General features: G+C 27.9%; 1 protein-coding gene across 1 annotated transcript; it reads right to left on the bottom strand.

The window, feature by feature from the left end:
• Positions 1-90: 90 nt before the first annotated feature.
• Positions 91-23,872, bottom strand: LOC136988273 (putative uncharacterized protein DDB_G0282499). The gene is made up of 15 exons (XM_067286138.1): positions 23,586-23,872; positions 23,167-23,472; positions 17,970-18,103; positions 16,680-16,790; positions 14,894-15,083; positions 14,569-14,640; positions 14,391-14,502; positions 12,031-12,109; positions 11,696-11,736; positions 10,485-10,576; positions 10,250-10,376; positions 7,604-7,878; positions 1,610-2,905; positions 992-1,537; positions 91-920 (listed from the first exon to the last, which is right to left on the bottom strand). Exons 2-15 carry the CDS (start codon positions 23,170-23,172, stop codon positions 738-740), a joined length of 3,264 nt encoding a protein of 1,087 aa, XP_067142239.1. The 5' UTR covers positions 23,173-23,472; positions 23,586-23,872; the 3' UTR covers positions 91-737.
• Positions 23,873-24,266: the final 394 nt, after the last annotated feature.

The following is a 24,266-nucleotide window of genomic DNA, read 5'->3' as shown; positions in this document are numbered from 1 at the left end:
TACTAGCGATCTCTGGTCGAGTAACGTAACGTTCGTGTATTAACTGCTATATTGTTTTTGCATTTTTTAAGAGAATAATTACACTTTTGTAATATTTCAAATATATTTTTTTTTATTCGCAAAATTTCGTGTAGATTACATCTCGTATATCATTATTATTTAACGGTTTCTTCAATCGATATTACAAATTACAATAACCAACTTTGGTGTCTGAGTTGATGATTATTTTGTAGCTTGTTACCATTCTCGTTAGTTCCGTTAAATTGCTCGATACTGAAGAGATTCTGTCAGAAATTTTCTTGAAAATTTTTCGACAAAACGTGCACTCCTCCCGAAAAATTGTGCTATGTCCAGCTTTAAAAAATTTGAAGATCTTCATGTTTTCCATACAACTGAACCGCTGTATATTACATACACTTTATTGTGGAGTTAATGGCCAGATGTTCGTCGTTCTCATCTGTTTTTTTCACAAATAATTAAAGAAGTGACAATGTTTTATACAAATTTTAATTATTTGCCGACAAAACTTCAATTTTACATAATTTTTTATGTTCACTGATTCATTAAACAAGTTAACAGTGTGTTGCAAGCATCTAAAACAGTCTTTTTTAAAGGCTTTTAGGGTGACAATTAACACAAAAAATTAAATAACATACTGTTACATCTACTTCTTTTTAAAAAGTAATGATGTTTGTTTAATTAAATCCATTAATACATAAACTATGTTAATTTATTGATTACTTATTTGAAGAGGAAACAGGAGAAACAGCATTTGGATCCATTCTAGAAGACTGGTTAAGGAGGGATGGAGTAAGAAATGTCATTGTATGCTCTTTGATTGGTGGAGATGTTTCACTAGAAGAATAAATGGAATCTGGATGAGAATGATTCTTTTGTATGCTTTGCAATCTGTCAGGCACCTGAAAAAATAATTTGAATCATAAATATCAAGCGGTGCTAAAAATAACTGAAGATAAATATGCCTACTTACATAATAAACATATTGAGAATGATTTCCAAGAACATTTGCCAAATTGTAATGTAATTCTGTTTGAGCATTCGGGATGGATAAAGGAATAATAACATTTGCTTTATCTGGATACACTTTAGGTTCTAAATTTGATGACGGCTGGAACGAAGTCGCCACTGAATTAATTACTTCTGAGGATTTTTGAAAAGGAAAGTCATTTAAAGATGGTGATATTTGCTGGAACTGATCCGAATTAATTAAGCAAATATTTGAATTGGATGTGGCATTATTTGTTGTTTGAACTGAATCTTTTCGATTTTCTTGACATTTTGGATCAGTAGCAGAACTAAGTGTAGCATGTTTCACTGATTCAATAGGATATACATTATATTCTTTGTGAGGATCTGATAAAATGTTTACATGTTGCTTTCGTAATGGAGTAGAAATGTTTTCATAAAGTCTATTGTCAGAATTCATATAATGAACTTCATTAAAAATTGATCCTTGTTGAGGAGATCCAGATTTATTATCACGTACAAAATACCTATTGGATAATGCTGGCTTATTCTGAAAAACACAAATTACAAAAGTCAAATAACTTATATTATGATTATTAAAGAAAGGTTTTAAAAGGCTTACCTGTGGACATAAATTTGGAACAGAATAACTTGTATTCTTGTTGATCGTTGTTCTGTTGTTGACGAAAGAATCCGCATAAAACTGGGGAGATTTGTGCCTTAAAACCTGATCATTATTCTGATTATATGATGATATTGGGAAAGGAAACATAGATGTTATTTGTGCATTTGGTTGAGAAGAAATGAACTGTCCTTGAGATGTCATCAATGGCAAATTTTCATTTCTTGATATAAGAGAATGAGTTGTAATAACTTGAGAGCCATGAAAAGTAGCATGTGGAAGTTGTGTGAAGACAAATTGCTGAGGACTTTCTATAGGAACTTGTGAATTATATCTAAAATTTGGTGAATTATTTGTACAGTTTATCATTCTGTTATTACAAAGACTAAACTGAGGATCTGCAGGATATAAATAAAATTGAGTTGTTACAGGAGGTTGCACTTTATTAGTTAATGGAACAGAATTTACTTCATTAGGATCTAACAAATGTAAAATGTCATTCTGTACTGAAGACAAAAATTCATTCCTCATAAGAGGCTCTTCGGACACATTATTTTGTGAATCCGGCATACTTAATGATTTTGAAATGTCTCCATTGACTTTACTTTCAGGCGATGCAATGAAATATAATGGTGCTGACGGACTGCAGTTAGGTGAAATGTAGTTTTCGTTATCAGAGAATGTCTCTAATATTTCATTATTTTGCAATTCTGTTACTGGAAGAGCTTCACTATCTTGAAGTAAAGGCTCAAAGTTTTCAACAGTCAAAGAAGAATTTGTTTCTTTGTCATTTAGATTATATACCGTTATTTGTGCAGCTTTACTGTTTTCGTCAACTGATATATTTTTGAGACCATTATTTGTAAATTGAAAATTGTTTGCCCCAAATTCTACAGTAGTATCTTCTATATTCTGCTTATAATTAATAATTACTTCAGCATTATTACGTGCATTATCATCTTCCAAAATATTTAAATTATCTTCAAGATTATTATTGCAAACAGTTTCCTCGTTTTGACTGACAGTGCATTCACTTTCCATAATATACGAATCATGATTTTGTTTACCATTACAAATACTTTCATTGGCTTGATTAGTCTCAGATCTCAAATCATTTACGTTTGAATTATTTTCGAAATTTTCTACTGATTTATTTAAATCTTTATTTGCATCATCTGAAACACATTTTGCAAGGTATAAAGAGGGATGGCTTTGAGTTGTAGATATCTTAAGATCAGGAAACTTTGAAGAATTTTCTTCACTTGAAGATTCTTCAAATTTGTTACTTGAAATTTCCTACAAAAATTTGTATGTAATAAATAAATACCTATACTAATAACTTATATTCATGACTATATAGAGCAAACACATATTACCAGTATTATTAGTATTTATAAAATATCAAATTTGTTTATAATTATCTTGAAAGCAGAAAAATCATTAATAATTATAATTATTTATATAAAATTCATTACTGTAGACAAATGATTTTCTATAACGCCTATAATTTCAACTAATTACTTATCTACATAATTGATTTAAGTCCGTATTTTGCCATAATAGTTTCTTATAACTGGAGGAGTTTTGATCCTTCTAAAATAAAATAAGGGGCTGCCATGTAATAAAATAAAATAAGGGGCTGCCCATTAATTACATATACAGTTTTTGAACCACTTTAACCATCTCTCTGCCTGTATACAACAACGTAGTTTTGACAAATCCCCTCCCTTCTAATTATATGTACAATACAATAGTTCAACGAGTCACAACACTGAAGAAATGACTTTAAAAAGTTCTACAAATATTTTCTAACTGATAGTTTATACACATGACTATAAGTAGGCTTATAAGAACAAATCTGTATGCCAATAACACCACTAAAAAAAGTCTACTGTACATAAGGCATAGACTACCTCCCTCCCCATCATGTACAATGATGTACTTTTCACAATCTTTCCCTTAAAATGTATATATAATTAACGGATGACCCCTAAAAGAAATCTACTAAGTAACTTTATAATATATTTATACAGAATGAAGATTTTTATGAATTAATAAACTGTACAGTGAATTTATATTTGTGAAATTACTGAGTAGCTAATTTTTTAATAAATAAATATTGCTTAAAGTATAAAATTATAGTGTTTGAATTTCATCTCTAACTATAGAAATATATAATACTTGAATTGAAAAAAGTGCATTTAGTCTTGGATGAGATCCAAATCCATCTGATATACTTCAGTGAAATTGTTAAATATTTTAAAGCACTGTTTCCAAACTTAAATCGGTTATGAAATCTTTTTATATATGAAAAATTTCTGAGGAGTCCCAGGCAAATTTTTATTAATCAAATCATTATTTTATATTGCGCAGAAATATTTTCATAACTAAATTTTCACTCTTCAGAAACTAATTTTGAAAATTCAAGTCTGAGATAAATTTATTGTTAAATGGTACAAACTTGGTAAAATGTAATTTATATAAATTGTAACTTATAACATACTGTACACATAAAACTTTGTTGATTCTAGTTCTGATGGCAAATGATCTGCCAGATTATTTACCAGGCTATATTAAGATTAATTTAATAATTAGAAATAAACCAATTTGGCTAAAGGTAGGTGGTTTCTACATATTAAATTAGCCATAATATAGCCTGATAAATATTCTGGTCAATCATTCGGCAATACTTATTGATCAGATTGTTGTATATGTTACTAGTTCTGATGTTTTTCGATGATAAATTGTAATTAATTTGTTTTACAAAAAAGAAATTCAATTCCAATCAGTTCAACAATGAAATTGAAACAGTAGCAGAACTGAAAGTAAAAAAAACTATGAGATTAATAAATTAAAAATGAAAAAGTACAAAGAAAATTTTAGAAAAACCATGCAAATAAATCATTATTGTGTCAGTAGAGAGAGCAGAAATGTAAATGGAATGTTAAACAATAATATAGCCACAAAAAGAAATCCAGCATTTAATTTTTGAGAAAAACAAACATGTTTGATTATATTATAAATACAACTAACTCAATAATTACTTCAAACATCAAATGAACAGCCAGATTCTTTTATCAGACTATTCAGGCTACATAATGTAGCCTTAATAGTTTAATAAAGGAATCTGACTGTTCATTTGATATTTTGAATTTTTGATTAACTTAATTTTTTGATTCTGAAAGCCAATAGTGGTGTGCAGTTTGAACCTAAAGAGATCTAGTTAAATTAATCAGAAATGTTTGTTTTTTTTCAAAAATTATATGTTAGATTCTAAAGATTTTTTGGTTTTGTTTTTATATTAGAAACCTCAGAAATCTTTCCAGCTATTTTATACAAATGAAAAATGAAGAAACCGATAACAAAATTCAAAAGAATGAACCCCGTTCAGAAAAACATGCAGTTTTGAAAAAGTGTAAACATTCTTATTTTTTGCAGTATCTAACATTCTAGAAAATGGTTTATTCCTCATAAAAAATATGGCATAGAAATAGGTTCTTCTCAATGATTAAATATTAATGCTACAATTTGTGACTTTTGAAATTTTTATCAAAATGAAATGATTTAAGAATATAAATTTTGAAATATTCCAGATTCCAAAAATATAAAATTATAAATTAAATTGACTTAAAAGAAATAACAATAGTTGAATTAATCAATGCACCTTTAACAGTGAATGAAGTTTAAATATCCAAGTAATTTAAACTTGTATATTCCCTTCCTTCCAACACTAGCATTCAATCTTCAACTGTACATGCCTGAAGATGACCCACTGAGTCAAAAACATTAGCATTATTTAAACTTCACCCACTGTTAAAGGTTGTATTAATTAATTCATCGAAGTAACCATAGTGGCTAGTTCATTCTTTAGAGTGCACAATATGGTAGAAGCACAGCAAGGTAAGTAAAGGTATAAGTAAAATATTAAAACAAATTGGTAATGAAAGGATATTTTGCTAGCATTAGATGAAAGTTCAACTATTTAGATAACCAAATATCCAGATGAATTTTTAACAGAACAATTTTAGTTCAGGCTGGTAGCTAACACTTTAATAATACATTATTTAGAAGTAAAAAGAACATGCAGTTATCGATAGGTTTAAACTCTTAAAGAGAATATTTATCAACGTAAAATAATACCAAAATATTATATAAACAAATCAAAAATGAGAGGAATCTAATCTGTTGCCTGTAGATGCCAAAGAATAAATTCTGCTTGAAAAGCTATTAATTGGATTATGAATTTAAAACTGAAATGTGCAAGAAATTATCGTATCAAGTCAGATGTTGTCATGTTGATATCATACAAAAAGTTTCATTTAACAACTTTTAATACTTCTATTCCATCAGGGTGTGAAACATGTAAAAACAGCTATTTGAGTTGAAAATGATTAATTAGAAGATTTTGCTACTGAAACTTCTAACTTAACATTAGTTTCACATAGTCAACTTGTCTTATCTTTAAGAAATTTATATGAAGAAAGTTTAGAAGCATGTTTTTAAAGAGGATTTTGGCTTATTTGTAATTGAAATGTCATTCAATAATAAATTAATTAATAGTCAGATGGCTATGATGATAAAGACATCAACTTATTGCTCTGGGATACCTTGGATTGAATCCCGGCAGTCAAAAACACCAGGAATTTTTTATGATTGATCCATCCCAAATATGTTTGGTCTCATTCTTTACTATTTGGTCACTCCAATCTCATTGTGGAATTGGAATCCACAAGAAATATAATAAAAAAGTCCACAAGACAAAAAAAACCATAAATGAGTAATAAATAGTGATCTTTAAATGTATCCATTATCCACACTAATCATCATTTATCTTTCTTTTTTTTTTGTTAATTTTACTGCTTTTTACAATAGAGCTAACTAAAAATATTATTATACTGAATTCTATACTAGGTTCACATGTGTAAGCTGGATATCTCATTCTGCTCACCCATAAACTTGTAAACTTTGACCTTGTATATCTCCAGTTACAAGTCAAATTTTAAAATGCAGTTTGCATCATGACCTAGACAGAGATGGATTCTATTTGTATGCAAAAAATTATTAAAATTGGTTAAGTGGTTTTGGAAGAGTTAACTGTCACACAAACGTCAAAGTCGTCACTAAGAGAGCTCTGTGTCGTTCTACTCAACTAAGCAAAATAATAGTTTTTGTGAACTTATTAATACAATATTTCAAAAAGTATAACAGATTAATGTTATAAAAATAATTTATATTGTTTTACTTAAATAAAATTTATCAATTTGAAGTCATACTTAATAATGCCAATATTTGTGGTTTTTCATAACTTAGTACTAGAAAATACATGAAAATCTACAAAATTCTTTATGTTATATTCAATAATTAATTAATGTACCTTTAGCAGTAGATGAAGTTTAAAATCACTAATAGTTTTGACCCACTTAATGGCCCATTTTCTTAATCAAAATGGTCAAAATTTTAAATTTTTTCATTTTATATTTAAAATATGAATTAATAATATAATAATTATTATTAAAATTTGCAAAATAAAATTATAATTCAATTACACTTCTATTAAATAAATTTAATTTTATAATCTAGTACAGTGGTTCTCAAATAGTGCACCGAGGCACACTGGTATGCGGCAAGAGATGGCTAAATGTGCCATGAATATTATGAACATATATTTTAAAAATAAGAAAAAAACAATTTGTACAAAGATTTATTACATCTGTGAGTAATTAATAGCTATGTTAGGTCTATAGGGTAGCAGTTGATTTAGTATATACATATTCTTTTACAATGCCGTCACTGCTGGAAACATATGAAAGGTCAGTTTTTTTGTCACTTATATAGCACATAATGTATTAATAAATTTTTAATTTTGTACAGAAAGTGTGCCAGAAAGTTTTTTTACATTTTACAGTATGCTATGAACCAAACAAATTTTAGAACCACTGATCTAGTGTAATAACTGATTTGAAAAATTCATTCTGTCATTGAAAAAATTATTACCTCTAATGCTTTTTCTGCTGCTTTGGCTAAAATTTCAATTGCTTTCATCCTCATGGGTCGCTTCTTCTTTTTTCGTCCTCTTGTAATTTTATTATCTGCTTTATTTATATTCAAATTATTATCAGTATTTTCTAAATTAGCATTTTTCTCACTGCTGTTCATTTGGAATCTAACTCTTTTCTTAGGTTGACTATTTTCTGTACAACTGTTTGTAGAATACTTTTTAGCCAATTCTTTAAAACTCTTCATTAATGAAGATGCCATATATGTATAATCTGTAATTAACAATAAATTTATTTAGAATTTTTACAGTATTAAAAGGCTGTTACAACCTAACAACCAAATACAAACCTAAATTCAATATTTTTATGTTTATTATAATAATTTAATAAAACATTTATTATATTTTAGAGGACAATATTAATTATATTTTGATACAGAAACTAAAATATAGAAAAGATGTCAAATATGTCATATTATTTTTAATGATTCACATATAACTAGAATATTCTTATAACCAAAATATTAAAACTAACTGATAAAATCATCAAAAGTAACCTAGCAAATACAATAATTTACTTGTATATTTTGATAACAAAATGTACAAGTTTTATTTATTGCATGCCCAATTATCACAATGATATACAATCTTTTCTTGTGTCTAAAAAATGTATCCAGGATTCAAGGATCTCATTATCACGTACAATATTAATTCTAAATTTTTCATTTGTTACAGAGATAAATTTAATGTTTAAACAAAATGTAACTTCAGAAAACTGAAACATATTTCAACACCTAACTGTAAAAACCAAAGCACTTTTCCAGCAAAGGTTTGGGTATCTGACAAATATTTTTGACTTAATGTATAAGTCTGTTTTCATCGGGAAAGAATTGATTATCTGGCAAACAATTCTGCCTCAAGTCAACCGAAACTTGACCTGTTTGTCACATAACCAATCCTTTGCTAGAAAAGTGTACTGGTTTGTACAGTTAAGTATTTTAACATTTTCTAAAACTAAAGTATCAAAAACATATAATAAATATGTATTGAAGTTCACCAATTATAAATTCTTATAATTTAAACTTAGAAGTTGGTGATATGATAGCATTAAAATTATCAACAGATTAACATGAACATAAATTTTCAATGGATAAAAACCCACTAGTATATATAGTAATATAAAGAATATACATGCATCCAAATGCATATATATTCTTTACCTTTTTTAAAATCAGTTAAGATCTAGAGCTTAAATTCAAAGCTATTCATATACAGTGTGTCCACTTAAATATCTATCCAGGAGCTAAGAGAGCTTTCCAGCATTAGTTAGATTAGGTCACGGACTGCAACAGAATAACTAGATATGTCACCATGACATGCATCCATTTCACTACTACCAGCACAACATGCAGAGGATACAGAGATTTGAGTGATGAAACAAGACATTAAATTTACAGCATGACAAACCATAATTCCTTCCACACATTTGATGAACTGACAAGGAACTATTTCTTGAAAATGGAGTGTATAACTGTCAGAATACACACCATTAAGCAGAGCATGCTCCATGATGCATGCAACATACACAACAAGTGTGTGTTTACTCTAAATGTATGGTGTGCAATTTGGAGTTAAAAGCTTCTTGGTCCCTTAGTCATTGGTGACATAATGACTGATATCTGAACATCCTAAACATGACAGTGGATGAATAGTTTGATTACTTGCCATTGACAAAACTACTGGTTTGGTACCAGCACAATGGTGTGCAAACTCATTCCCAGACAAACATGCACCAATGGCTCACAGAGCAATTTGGCAACTGCTGGATAGGAACATGACCCTGTTCTATGGACATCACATATTCCAGACTTGATCCCAAACTGGACTGTTTCTATGGAGTCTCTTCTAACTTGATCAGAGTGTCAAGTCAAAGGTGTAAATTCTTACATACTTTAGTTTGTCTGAGAGAGTTCTTGAATAGTTGTCATTCCAGTCAGTTGTATCTGAGAGTGAATAAAATTAATTGTTAATTAACTACGTGTTTTTACATGAAACAGTGTCAAAAACAAAATCGATATAAAAGAGTCAATTGAAAGTATTGGTATATGATGCATACCCAGCAGTGCTTCACGACATTGGCCAACTTGAGAAAAGCATATGATAAAACTATAAAACGGTGACCTCGTGAAAACTGTGTGTCATCTATAATGTCAAACTCAACATTCTACATCATTGTATTGCTGCTGAAGGTGGTTGTTTTGAACATGTTCTCTAACAAACTTAAACTTATTTTTCTGTAACAATTTCTGCATCGTTGTTTTTATCCTTTACAGTTAGAAATTATTTGTATTATACTAAACTGTATTAAGTTGATTCCCTTCAATTATTTTAGTGCTGGAACAAGCATGCATCACATCCATACACTCATGCAATGCTGAAAAGATATGTTTTGCCCCTGAATAGATGTTTAAGTAAACAACTCACCTTTATATATATATATATATTATATATATATATATATATATATATATACACTAATATTCAATAATTTTTGTAAGTATATGATCGATATTTAAAAATTGACAAGGACTAAATACTATCTTGAAGATATATATGTTTAATAAGCCTGTAAAAACAGAACATACCACTATTTGGTCCATTGTACATTTTACAATTGTGAATAATTTGTTGGAAATCTTTTTCAACATCCTGCCAAGAAGTGTAAGTTTTCTGCAAGACTTTCATTTCCATTTTAGCTAAATCTACTGGATACTGAAAAATTAATAACGTTAATTAATTAAAATAATGTTTAAAAAATAAAATGTTTATATATAAATTTAAAATTTTTAAATATGTTTTCAAACTTTAAATCAGAAATACCTTAATAATGTTATAATATCCAGGTGCATAATTTTCATCTATAGGTTCAAGAAATGGCCAAGCATGTTTATGATTTTTAATACATTGAAAAGCTGAAAACACGAAGGAAAAATAAAAAATGTATTATAACAGATATAAAAATTATATACAGTTTTAAAATAAAGTTTTTATAGATATCATTTTAAAAATAGTCTACATAGTTTAACAACATACAGCTTACAAGTAAACTCTATTCACATTGTTTATTATAAAAATAATATCATATATATATACACATAAAATTTTAAAAGTATGAATCAACCAATTTCTGGTTTCATCATGAAATTTTCAAGATTTCATGGCAAGGAAACTGCTGATTTTCCAGTTAAGTAATACTTAGTTAAACACAGCTAGAGCTTGCCAGGAAGACCTGTCACACAGCCACACTTCCTTGGTTTGCCCTATCATCAGATAGGACCAGATCAAGGAAGCATTCGCAAGGCCAGACAGTATGCCAGCTTTGACCATCTACAAGTGCATAAGATCTGGAGAGGCATTTGAGATGTGATAGATCCTGTGAGCAAATCTATCACATGATGGCACATGATGCCTGTATGCCAGCCTTCACAATCATATCATTGCTGTAAGAAGTCTTAAACATACTAAAGGTTCCTTTAAATTAAACTGCTATTCCACAGAAAATGGTCTCTTTGTATAATAGTGTAAACACTTATTACTACTTTCCATACATTCATTCTAATAAAGTTTTGTTCAATTCCAACATCATCTTGGTGTATAACTTTTTGTCAATTGTCGTAATGAGTGTATCTGTATACACACATACATAGAAGAGAATTTGAATGAAAAATATTTATCTAAACACATTTCAAACATTTTGTATGTAAAAATTGAGAATAAATATATTTTTAAAACTTTTCCTTAAATTTTAAGTTTACTCACGCATCATGAGAATTTAAAATGTAAGTAAAGTTGACTAATAAAATCATTTTTATAAAAAACACCTTGTAATTTACAGTTTTATAAAAATCTGTACATGAAAAACAATGAAAAAAAACAATCCCAAATTCTATAAGATAATTTTTTGTTGTATTTTTAGAAATTGTTTTCATTTTATATCAGATAAGTAATTGTAACCACAATAAATAACATTATTTTTATAACTTTGTTTGTATTTGTAAATCATTAAAAGGAAAGAATAAAAATATAATTACCTTTTGAAAGATTTTCAAAAAAGTTTTCATCGGTCACAGATCTAAAAAATTAAGTAATCATCATGACATTAGAGGATTTTAAATCATTTTGATTAAATTTGTTTAATTCTCTAATTAATTAATTGACATAAAATACATTATACATGCATTTATAAAATACAATCACCTGAAAAACTGAGTAAACTTGATCCAAAGCTACAAAAAAAAACCCAAACAACAGCAGAAAACATTGGGAAATCCAATTATTTCTGCTGTTTATTTGGTTTTTTTGTAGCTTTGTATATGCATTTATATTGAAATGCATAAATAAATAAAAATTGTTTTATTTTACTTACACAGAAGTACTCTCACTATCAAGATTTAATACCGTATTTAAGTTAGAAGATAAATCGTCATCATCATCATTCCTCTTTTCTATTAAAAAAAAAATATATAAAATTATACATTTCAGAATTTCAATCTGGTTAGTTTTCATTTTATATTTAAAAAAATAATCTTGTCAATATGCTTTTAAATTTAAGGACAAGGCTGTTGAAAAAATTGAAAACACGGATTGCCCTTCAAACAGAGAGACAAAGAATATGAAACCAAACCAGACTGAAAAGGATATTTGTGTCTGCATCAATCCAACTGAAAGCAGGAAAAAGAGAAGTTGTGGGAAAAAACATCCAGGCCCAAGAAATATACAAAGAAACAGAAATGGTCAAGTTACCTACTAAGAAAAGGAAAAGAGGCTCTAAAAAGAAAAAATCAAAGCCTAAAAGAAGAAAGATTAGTTAGAATTTTCAATCTTTTCGAGTATTGAAAAATGTTATTATTAAAATACAAATATGTTGCAAGGGATTAAAAGTTAAAAGCTACATTAACAATTCTATTAACTTTAGAAAACTATTTAATAAATTTTATATTATCATTATGTAGTGACAAGATTTCTGGCATTTGCAAATTCATTTGTGTAAATTGATTTTGTAAAATGATCAAAGTTGTACAGTGGATGTCACGCCAATAGTTTTACTAATTTAAGAGAGAAAAACTTTTGCAAAAAAGGCATTAAAGACATTTAAAGAACGTTTTATTTTACTGCCAGTGCTTTCGACACAGTACTGGGCATCATCTTCGTTACTGCGTCAAAAGCGCTAGCAGCAAAACAAAACATTCTTTAAACATTTTTAATGCCTTTTTTGCAAAAGTCTTTTTCTCTTAAATTAGTAGATTGATTTCAGTTATACACCTTTATTTTACATAATAATCCTTTTAAGTACATATTCACTAAGAGCTGAGTGTTTTGCACATATATACATACACAGACTTTTTTATCAATTTATTATAATTGTTATAAGATAATTTTTTTTTTAAATTTCACATTTTCTAAGTCTATGGATTCTATGATAAATTGAGAAACTTTATTCCATGAAATACTCTTATATCATAGAGATGAATTTATTACTGGCATTATGTCAACATATTTACAAAATATAAAAGATGGTTAATCATGGTTTGTTGCAAGTTATTTAATTGCAAACAAACTACATTTTTGTTAACATAAATAAATATTTATTTTATAATTAATACATTAACATATTTAACATAATATAAAACATAAAATCAATACCTCATTTTTAAAACGTTTATCTTATTTGTTCTCATCAAATTATAAAATGCTGTAGCATTCCTTTCTTAGCTTCATTATGCATAATATTATAATAAAATGAAAAGTTATGAATTGATTTTCTCAAAAAAATACAACATGTAGATATTTTCCATTTTATAAGATAATTTCTATCTGTAAATCTACTGGAACCTGATCTTACTTGGTAAAAGTAATTGTAACAAGTTTATACTATCCGGAACCTATAACCGGTGCGTAACACGTATATACTACAGGATGTCCCAAAAAGATGTACTCACTCTTTGATTGTCAAATATATAAATATTTTTTTGTAAATAGACTTGTCTTGACAAACACACAGTCCTAAGAAGTTAAATCAATAAACAAATAAATAAATACATTAATTTAAAACCTATTACTAAATTAAAAAAACATATTATTAATCATCTATCAAAGAGTGAGTTCATCTTTTTGGGACACCCTGTATATATATAGCGCAGTTGACAAACATTTTCGAGCTATCACTTCGCTCTTCCTCAGGTCAACTGGTTTCCTGGATAGAGTGTTTGTTGTTTAGTGGGATCAGGTGTCTTTCTGGTGAAGCGGGTCCTTCCTGTCGTGCGTGGTTGTGTGCTGGATGGGAGTAGGGGGTTGGCATCCATTTTAATTTACAACACTAAGACATCCTGTATAAATTTTGGAAGATTTTGTTATGTTAAACTCTAACATAAGTTTTCTAAGAAAGTGTATACGGATGTATTAGTATTGCAAATTACACTTTTTAAAATAATTATTGATCAAGCATATGAGAAGTGAGCTTGGTGGTGATTTTCTTGCTACAACTTTGCCAAACATTCATATCATCCAAAATTTAATTCAAAAGAATTATGAGAGTGATGAAAAAATAGGACTTGCATGCAGGCATGAGAAATCCTAGCACTGCCATTGTGTAGCTGTTTTATATTATCTTTAGAAATATTAGTACTTTGAGATTATTAATAGTTGATTATCTCTTTTTATTAATAAATATAACCATATTTACTAGTAAATATTTTTAAACTGTGACTTTTAACAGAATCAAATTACCTTCCGATATTTTCCTTTTTTCAGTCTTTGAATATGATTTTCCAACAATATCCGATCTCTGATTTCTTTGAATTGTCTGTTCGTTTCTTAATGCAAAATTGTCAAAAATTTCCTAAAAATTCAAATATTTATAGTACCATATTTTAAATAAAATAAAATGTTAGAAATATTTTCAAACCTTATCTCTCTGCTTTTCTTCAATTCTAGCAGAAGATCGTCGTTCTGTATATTTGTAATCTGAAATATCACCCTACGAAAACAAAATTACATATTGTATTCAGATAAATTAAATTCAGGCAGTATAATAAATTAATTTCAGCATTAAGTATTAAAGCTTCAACACTAAAAACACTTGTAACATATTGTAAATAACAGTTAAATCTATTTTTATAACTAATTTCATCCTATTTACTTTGTATTTGATTACTTTGTCAAAAATATATTGTTAGGTTTTTACAAAATTTTATAAATTAGTTCATTAATATAATAATAAATTTTGATACCTTCTCTTCAGCTAATTTTTCTATTGCAGCAAGAAATCCATCAGCTAAAACATTGTATAATTTTTTCTCCCATAATGATTTGCTTTTACGAAGTCTTTCTGCTAACTTATACCAATCTTCTAAAGTGTTGCATATAACAGTCCATTTTGGTTGCAAATGCTTTTGATCTTTTAAATTCTTCAACTTATTTCTGAAATAAACAGCAGGCATTTAAGTGTTTCCATTATTTATTATATTCTTATACACATATCTGCATATCTGTTGGAATCAACGATTGAAATTATTGTTAAATGCTATATGACATTGTTATGTAGACTGCATTGTGTCATGGTGATGTTTTGTAAATATTTTCCCATTACGTAATAAAAGGTTGGTGGCGATGTTGACCCCTCAGGGAGCTGTTGGTGATGGTGACCTCATTTCACTCTTCCCTCTTTAGTGCTGATCTTCCGTGAGTCAAGACAGTGTAATCTTTGTCTCCTTGTTACATAACCAGTTATGTGAGTCTAATTAGTTTTTACTAATCTCCCAAAAGCAACATCAAGTCTAACAATATCTTCATATATAAGTTGATTTCTTTAAATCTGAAAAAAATCTTTGACATATGATTGAAATACTGCGTATCATATCAACTTCAAATATTCAAAGAGTGTCGACACATGAATGAAGCTCACTTGCATGATGTCATCTTCAAAATATAAATGGCAAAGAATGTCGTTTAAAATCTTGTACAAGAAAATTTATTAATAAAGAGTTAATAACTGCTAATTTATAACTGTTAATAATAATCAAACTGTTATCAAAAGTTAATAACTGCCTATTTTCCTGCACAACCCTTTATACTGTATAACTTATAACGACTTCCATAACTTAAAAATTTTAGTTCTATTATTCAAAAATTCCCTCTATAACATAGTATTTTAATATTTATTAATTAAGACTTTATATTAAAAAGTAAAACTTGTTAATTATATAATATCCAAGAAAAATTAAACAAACACAACACCTTTAATAGTGAGTAAAACTTTGTAAATTACAAATATTTTTAACCCAGTTAATGGACCATCTACAAGCATATAAAAATGAAACACAAATGCTGTTTCATTTTTATACATCTGAAGATAGTGTTAACCAGCACGGACAGTGCTAGGGTAGAGTGAAGATGGGTGTCACTCCATCCTAAATTCTTCTTGCCCACCCTTCCATCCACCCTAAAATAATTTATTCAAGTCTACCTATACTGACCATTATTGGGGAGTTTCATTAAATATAAATTGATTGTTCATCAAGTAATTACACATTCTCACTAAAAGCTTTTTTTTCTGCCTGTATGTCTTATTGAAAATTGCTAAACTAAGTTGATTGAAACTAATTTTCAAAATCAGTTTCTTTGATGATAAAATGTGCAGATAACACTCGCCCCACTAAAAGAATATTCTGCAACATCTCTGCCTCCCAGAATAAAAATCTTAGTGTTGTTATTGGTAACTAGGTCAAAAATATTTGCAATCTATGAAGTTTTACTCACTATTAAAGGTGCCAAGTTTGTTTTCTTCCATACACTGCATGGTTTATTCTGTTATATTTGGAAAAAACTTATTAACTCTAATTAATTAGTTTCTATCTAAGTTTGTAATTGTTAATCTATTAACATTCTACATGTAATAAAATATTACCTAATTAATTATTCTTTACTTCAAGAATTATTTTAAAATTTATTTATTTTTGGAAATTCTACAAAAAGGCTGAAAATGAAATCAAAATAATAATTTAATTACAGACTTACTTTTCAAAGGATTTCATTTTCTTTCGATAATATTTAATTTTGCTTTTATACTTCATTTTTCTTTCTTTATTGTTAAAATATTTCTCACATTCTCTTCTCCATTCTTCTTCCCTAATAGTTAAAATTTATTCCATATTTTAAAATCTCTATAATAAAATAAAAAATGATTTGTGTGTGTGTAAGTTAAAATAAATCTTTTAAATAAAGCAAGTCTCTATTTAGGTGTTACAAACTGGAAATTCCATGTGGCTGGTCTGATGGAAAGACTCAAACTCACAGCCAACTACACAGTGTTCAGTGGTTTTATCACTGGAGGATAACTGTTAATACGTTAAATTAATCAATGCATCTTTAATGGTGGATAAAGTTGAAGGAATGCTAATGTTTTTTACTATCTTTCAGTATAGACATATGAAAGTAGAATAACTAGAAAGTAATTTCACTTTCATCTGTTGACATCTGAAGATGCTCCATTAAGCAGATTGAAAATATTAGCATTTCTTCAACTTCATTCATTGTTAAAGATGCATTGATTAATTCAGATAATTTCCATAAAAAAGAAAAGTCAGTAACATAAAAAAAAAGTAATTTAATATTTAAACTAAGTAATTTAAGAGACGAATTATATCAAAAAAGAGAAATAATTTATGTTAAATATAAATATCAAATAAAAAAATACATATTAAAAGTATTAAGAAAAGCAGAGTAATTTCTACATGAAAATTAAATCACTTATGAGAATGAATGGCTAAATGCTTTGTAATATGTTTAAAAAAGTTTCATTAGGTTAACGTTTAATAAAAACATTTTCTTTGTCTCCGTCATCAGGAACAAAGATCTTGCCATTCCCCTCCCTTATTATAGAGATTAGGGATGTCGATGGCATGTGATGCCACACAACAATCCATAGTATTGCCTTCCTCCTATACACTCTTACCTGTCAATATCACCTTATCTGGCACCAATCAATAATTCTAAATAATTCAAATAATTACAAACCTTCTTATCTGGTGCCCAGAGCACATGCCCCACCAGATGCATTTTATAAAATCATTACAGTATTAAGAATATTAAAATTTAAAATTTGGCCATATCTAGAAACCCTAGATTGCCAGTGTGATACAGGCACTGGGAGCACTAGCACAGTGCAGATCTTAACCATTTTGGTAACTAAGACCATTGTTTTTATTTCCTTTTCCCAACCCAACCTCACCAATCCCACCTTCAGAACTCAAACAAAGGCAGGCACATGTAGCTAGTTTTAAATATTAAAAAAAAATGACAACTAACCACAGCATTTTCAGACTTTCTGGCGGTATGGAACATTCTTCTCTATAAAGACGCAATCCATAAAAATACCAATAAATATTCCCTTGTTCATCTCGTCCAAGAGGCTGAACACAAAGTTTGTTGCTGTCTTCAATCTAATTAAAACAGGAATATTAACTTGAGTAACAAAATGTATTATTTATCAAAATATTTTCAGTTAAGTTTTAAAATTTATAACATTATTACACTTTAAACTGCATTAATTATAGTTAGAAAAAAGAAATAATAATTTTATTATGCTAAATTTCATCAAAAATATTCAAAATTTAGTCTTAGTTATACATAAAACTAATTATACATTTAACATTTTAATGTAGAGTCATATAATTATTTGTTATCTCTTGTTATGGTTGTCCATAAATTAGGTAATGCTGAAATAGTGGGAGGGCGAGAGTGTGGGTAATTGTTATGCTGTTATGTTGGGGTTGTAGTGTCATGTTATATCTTCATGGGGCCCAGGCAAATTTGAATTAGAGGCCCCATGTACAGTGTTGACTTCAGACATTTTTCTTCAAGGAAATTTTTTGAGGGAAATATTTTCTTATAAAAGATTGGTTTAAGGCTGGTGGACCCTGTTGGTGGGGACCACAGACAATTTCCCTTTTTGCCCACAGGATAACACACCACTGTTGGAGTGAGAGGGTGGGTAATCTTTAGAATGTGTTACAATGGGGTGTTTACAAAAATGTTATGTAATGTTAGTGTTTCAACCTTCAGATAACAGAATGATTCATTTTTTTATTTCTTAAGTATTTCATAACAAATCATCAAGCCTTAGAAGAGGGTGCATCCAGGGCACTGCTCCAGGGCACATGGGGCCATCAGGGGAAAAAATTGTCCACTTTCTGATTTTTTTCCAAATAATAAAATAACTTTGCCCATGAGCTAACATTTATACTAGATTATTTTTCTACTTCAATATCATTATGTTATTTGTATAAGCAGGATCTCCGAAAGGGGCCCCCAAAATGGTCTTTGCATCGACAGCTTTCCATTAGCTGAAGCCCCGTAAATCATACTATTTATGTAACTCAGTGGCACGTTATATCTTTATGGGGTCCAGGTGAATTTATATTAGGGGGCCACATGTACAGAGTTGGCTCCAGACATTTTTCTTTAAGGAAATTTTTTGAGGAAAAGTTTTTTTTATAGAGTATTGGTTTGGGGCCTCTTGTCATATGGACAATTGCCCTTTTTGCCCGTAGGATAATGTGCCACTACATAAGATAATTACATGTATTAGGTACAGTACTATACCTAATATATGTAATTAATGAATAATGAATGTACCCGGTGTTCAGAATTATTCTTTAGTATAATTAAAGGATATGCGATCACAGACACATATTGCGTAATTTTGGGGATATGTATGACAATGTTACGAAGTGTTACATAATTTACAAACGATCTCTAGTAGAATTTGCACTTGCATCAGTGGCTACAAGAGCCTTCACTAATGTGAACAGAACCGTCAAGAGCTAGGGATAGAGAGGGCAGTGAATGTTCATACTTGGGGCCCCTTCTAAATAAATCCTTTCCATTCAACTTAACTGCATACCATATTTCAAAATGTAAAATAAAAAGACCTAAATAACTCATTAAAACCTTTGACTATCCAGTAAAAATATTTAATTGAAATAACAAACGCTTTCGATCGTAGTATTCGGTCTTTATCGGGTTTACAAATACTGAGATTCTAAGAACAGTTACGTGCAACGATTTAAAAAATTTTAAAAGACCTAAATTACTATAATTTATTAAAAGTGTAGGATAATTATTACATTTAATTATACTATAATGATAATGTCATTAATGCATCAATTGAAACAAATAAAAGTGGTTAAGGTGCGTTTGTTTTTATCAGAATCAAAACACTGTACAGCATTACGTCAATTTGACGTCATTTTACGCTTCCTTATTCTAAAAAAGTATAAAAAAAGACGTCAAAATGACGTAAGAATGTGCACTATTTCGACAAAACACACAAACACATCTTAAATATACTGGCCTAACACACACTAGAAAACTGGAGATTAAATTAATTAAAAAATAATCTAATAATGCAACTATTCATATTATTAATTATTAAACTAAAAAGATTTTTGTTCTAAATTCTAGGAAGAAAATCCAGGAAAGTTAAGCAACTTCCTGAAAACATTTGGTGGCGCCATCTGTTATGATATTTTATTTTTAAAATTTTTTATATTTTTAAACTGTTATAAAACGGAAAAAAGCTTAATTTTGAGGGTAGGGATGGGTTATATATATATACATACATATAAATGTATATGCTAATAACGAGTAAAATCGTCATTAAGTTCGAACCTACTGGAGATACATAGACCCCCCTTTATCTCTCCATCTCCTCAATCTTTAATCACCAAATTTTAATAGCGTCAATTCCCTTAATAAATAAACAAACATCCCTGCGAAATTTCAGAAATTTTCGACAGAAAGCACAGGAGTTATTAAGCTTCAAAGAAGGTGAACAAAACCGTGCCTGCCTCCCCCTCACACACTATATCAACACATACAGAAAAAAACCCCGAATTTTTTTTTTTTTTTTTTTTTTTTGCATTTCTCAACGTTTCAATGTCCAAGTTTAATGTCTGGGTGGTCATTTTTGACCGATCTCTATACTTTCCCTCTATTATACATAACAACTGGGGAATTAAGAATGAGAAGAAAATCATATTCACCGATACGGCAGCCAAACAAACAACTACGTCTGGGCCTGTTTCGGCGTTATACTATTAAAAATAAATAAATAAAATATATTCCGTTTACGTTTCTAGCTTTTATTTAATGTATTTTATAGATTTTCAAGTGAATAACAAATACAGTAATTGTTTCGAAGGTCAGCAATTTGGGTTACCAGGTCCCAACTAACAACCAAAACTTGTGGTTTTCGATGTTAACAACTAACTTTTGGATCCTCCCAAAATTATAAAAAAGAAAACGAATGACTATTCTTAACTTATTAATTCTTTTATGTTTATGATAAAATACAAATGTCATTCAAGATAATTGTTTAATAATTGTAATAACGAAAGAATTATTTTATTTGGAACTCTAAAATTCGACAGTTTGCCGTCGTAGCGATAATTACAATGCAGATTTTTTAAGAAAATCGGATATGACGAAATGATCTATAGTAAGACACAGGAAAAAACTCTAAACAATTATGACGACAGAGAACATTAAAAAAAACTGCCTAAATTGTAGTTTAAACACCTCAAAAATAATAAATTATAGTAGCCAACGTACACTCAGCTCTATGCTAAAATAAAATAAATATAATAAATAGTAAAGTTTCTTAATTATATTATTTACTACTTTATTATTGCAACTAAAATGCTTTCACACGTTGCAAACATGCATGCAACGTATAACTATTACTACAGACGACCACAGAAAATTTCCCAGGGAGAAGAGCAAAACCTGGAAACAAATAATTACACCAATAAATTTTCATGGATTTGTAGATTATAGAATACAGTATTGCATCAATTAAAAAAGACAAAGAGTCCCATGGTCTAGGCTCTGGGGTGTAAGGTTACCATTATGATTTGTGGAATTTTTTTTTACTTGATCCCAGAGAAGAAGTGCCCAGTTCTAATTCCATGTTTCCCAATGGTAGCCTATATAACATATCTATTATATTGCATTATAGCATTATATAATGTGTAAACATTTAAATTATATTTTAAAAAAAAAGAATATGTTTTTAAATTATTTGATTAATAATAGAACTAATGACTTCTTTTTAACTGATTCATCACCGAAAAAAACATTAAATAAATTTTTCAAGTGAGGACAGACTCAATGATTTTGTTATTTTATTTATTAAGTCTTTGAAACTGGAAAATGTAATGGAAAAACTCGGAGAAACAAAAGGGGAGATTTTCGAATATAAAATATTTATTTAAAATTAATTTTGCTCTTGTTATAGTATCAAAATTTATATTATGTTTTGATATTTATTATAATTTAATAAATTGATTCAACATATTATTATTATTATTATTATTATTAATAATAATTTAAACTCGGTTCCTATTTAACTTTTATTATTTTTTCCACATTCCTCCACATAAATGGATTTCTTTTTTAAGTTGGAATAAGATCTTATTTCCAAAAATATAAAATTAGCATATTTTATTGTTTATTGTATATTTAGTTTCTGGTTTTTATAGCATTTTTAAGTAATTAATTGCAATTTTTATAGTTAATCTGTACAGTTAATCAAGTCAGGGAATTGGAAAAAAGAACAGCAGAATGAAACACTGATCAGAAAGAACAACTAAAATAATGTTATATTAAGTATTAGCTGGTGAAAAACTATATTGATATCTTTAGAGCATCCTCACTGCAAAATTTACAGTGCAATATATAAATTAATAGTAAAATAATATATACAATTACTTGTAGAAGTGGAAAAGCCATACAAGTATTGTAAACAAAAAATATCACTCAAATGAGATTAAATAATAGTAATAATAATTTTTGCTACTGCTAAATGTAGATTACAATCATTTATATTGTTAATGAAAATTTAAAATATATTTAAATAATTCTATTATTTTCAATTGAGATTTTTATGCTAATTAATTTCAATAATAATCATTCATAAATTATTCAAAAAAATCTTATGATATCTTAATGTTATAAAATACACAATCTTTAAACTATCTTCACGTCTAATTTAAAAAATACCCGAAATGTTTTTAAAATAAAAATCTCTATAATTGTATTTGAGAACATTTAAAATAAATATATAAAAACATTAAAAAACATTTTAAGTTAATTAAAATGCATAATAATTGCATTATCTAATTCATAAATTTAATGAGAAGAATCCTTCACTATAAATTTAAATATTTTATATATTTTTTCCACTAATTACATTTTATGCCAGTGCTTATTTCATTTATAATTATTTATTTAATAATATACAGAACTAATTTTTGTATAAATAATGTAAATAAAATTAATATGTATTTCAGAGTATATAATGTGCAAGATATAATACAATTTAATGATTTAAAAAAATAATAATAAAGTGCAATATGTTAATAATAAAAAAAGTTCTAGTTCCAGTTTATAATTATTCAAATACTACAGTTTGAAAAACATGCTAAATTATGATAGAACATACCTTCATATTTTTTTATTAAATCAAATTCTTTTCAAAATTACAAAGTGCAACAGGCATCAAACATCCAACAGAGCTAAAGAGAAAAGATTTTTAAGTTTATGAAATAAAAATCAAACATATCCTATTAATAAAACTTACATTTAACTATAAATTATGTAAATAATAAATAACTTGCATTTGTAAGTGTAAAGTTTAATTTAAATCAATATACTTTAGATAATATTTTAAAAAGTCCTACCTTGTGTGGAGAGATGTTGCTAACAGGAATATCCTTTGTGAACTAACAGAAAAGTACTAACAGCTATCCTCCCAGCAAGAAAACAAACCAATTAGAAAGGCACAAAAGCAATTTTTTGAAGTAATTTCAACTTACACAACCATTTAACAACAAACTAATTCAAAGTGGTTTCACCAATTACTTTTACAATGGGGAGGGTCAAAGTGTGGAAAATCATCAGAAACAATCACTTCCCCATTCTTAGCAATTCAAGTAGTTTTATTACAGGGTGCAATAAAAGGCAGGGTGACATTCTGAAGAAAACTATTCAACAGTAGTGGGAAAAATTTTGTTTTTAACTGTCCTTTCAATTACCTAGTCATAAAGCAGTATTCTTAAGGCTACCAAGGGAAAAATTATTAGGCATGATTAAATAATATAACATCAATTAGTTGTAATTCCCTACTCATTATATGACTAAACCAAGAAAAGAAAAACATTATTGTTGAAATTTTCTGTATTTAACTAGCTTTACCACTAAAAAAATTCTTTACAATAAATTATTATAGATTTTAAATAGCTTATAAATCATAAATCAGAACTTTATTCATTCATATAAAATTTGCATGTAATAAACATTATATATATTAACTTTATGTATTAAAACTTAATGTATTAATAATGCAAAATAATTTAAAGAACTGCATTTTAACAAGTAGAAATATCATTATTTTCTTTATAAAAATTAAAATATCTTAAATTTATTTAAAATAATTCGAAATCTTGAATAAGTAACAATGAAACATTAGTATTATTTTTCATCACATACTGTCTTTAAGATGAAAAAAAGCATAAAAATCATAATTAAGTTTATTTATAGAAT

Source organism: Centruroides vittatus, unplaced genomic scaffold, assembly GCF_030686945.1.
Source record: "Centruroides vittatus isolate TY-2023 unplaced genomic scaffold, ASM3068694v2 contig_1246, whole genome shotgun sequence".
NCBI lineage: Eukaryota > Metazoa > Arthropoda > Arachnida > Scorpiones > Buthidae > Centruroides > Centruroides vittatus.
This window is presented reverse-complemented; position numbering and strand designations above follow the sequence as displayed.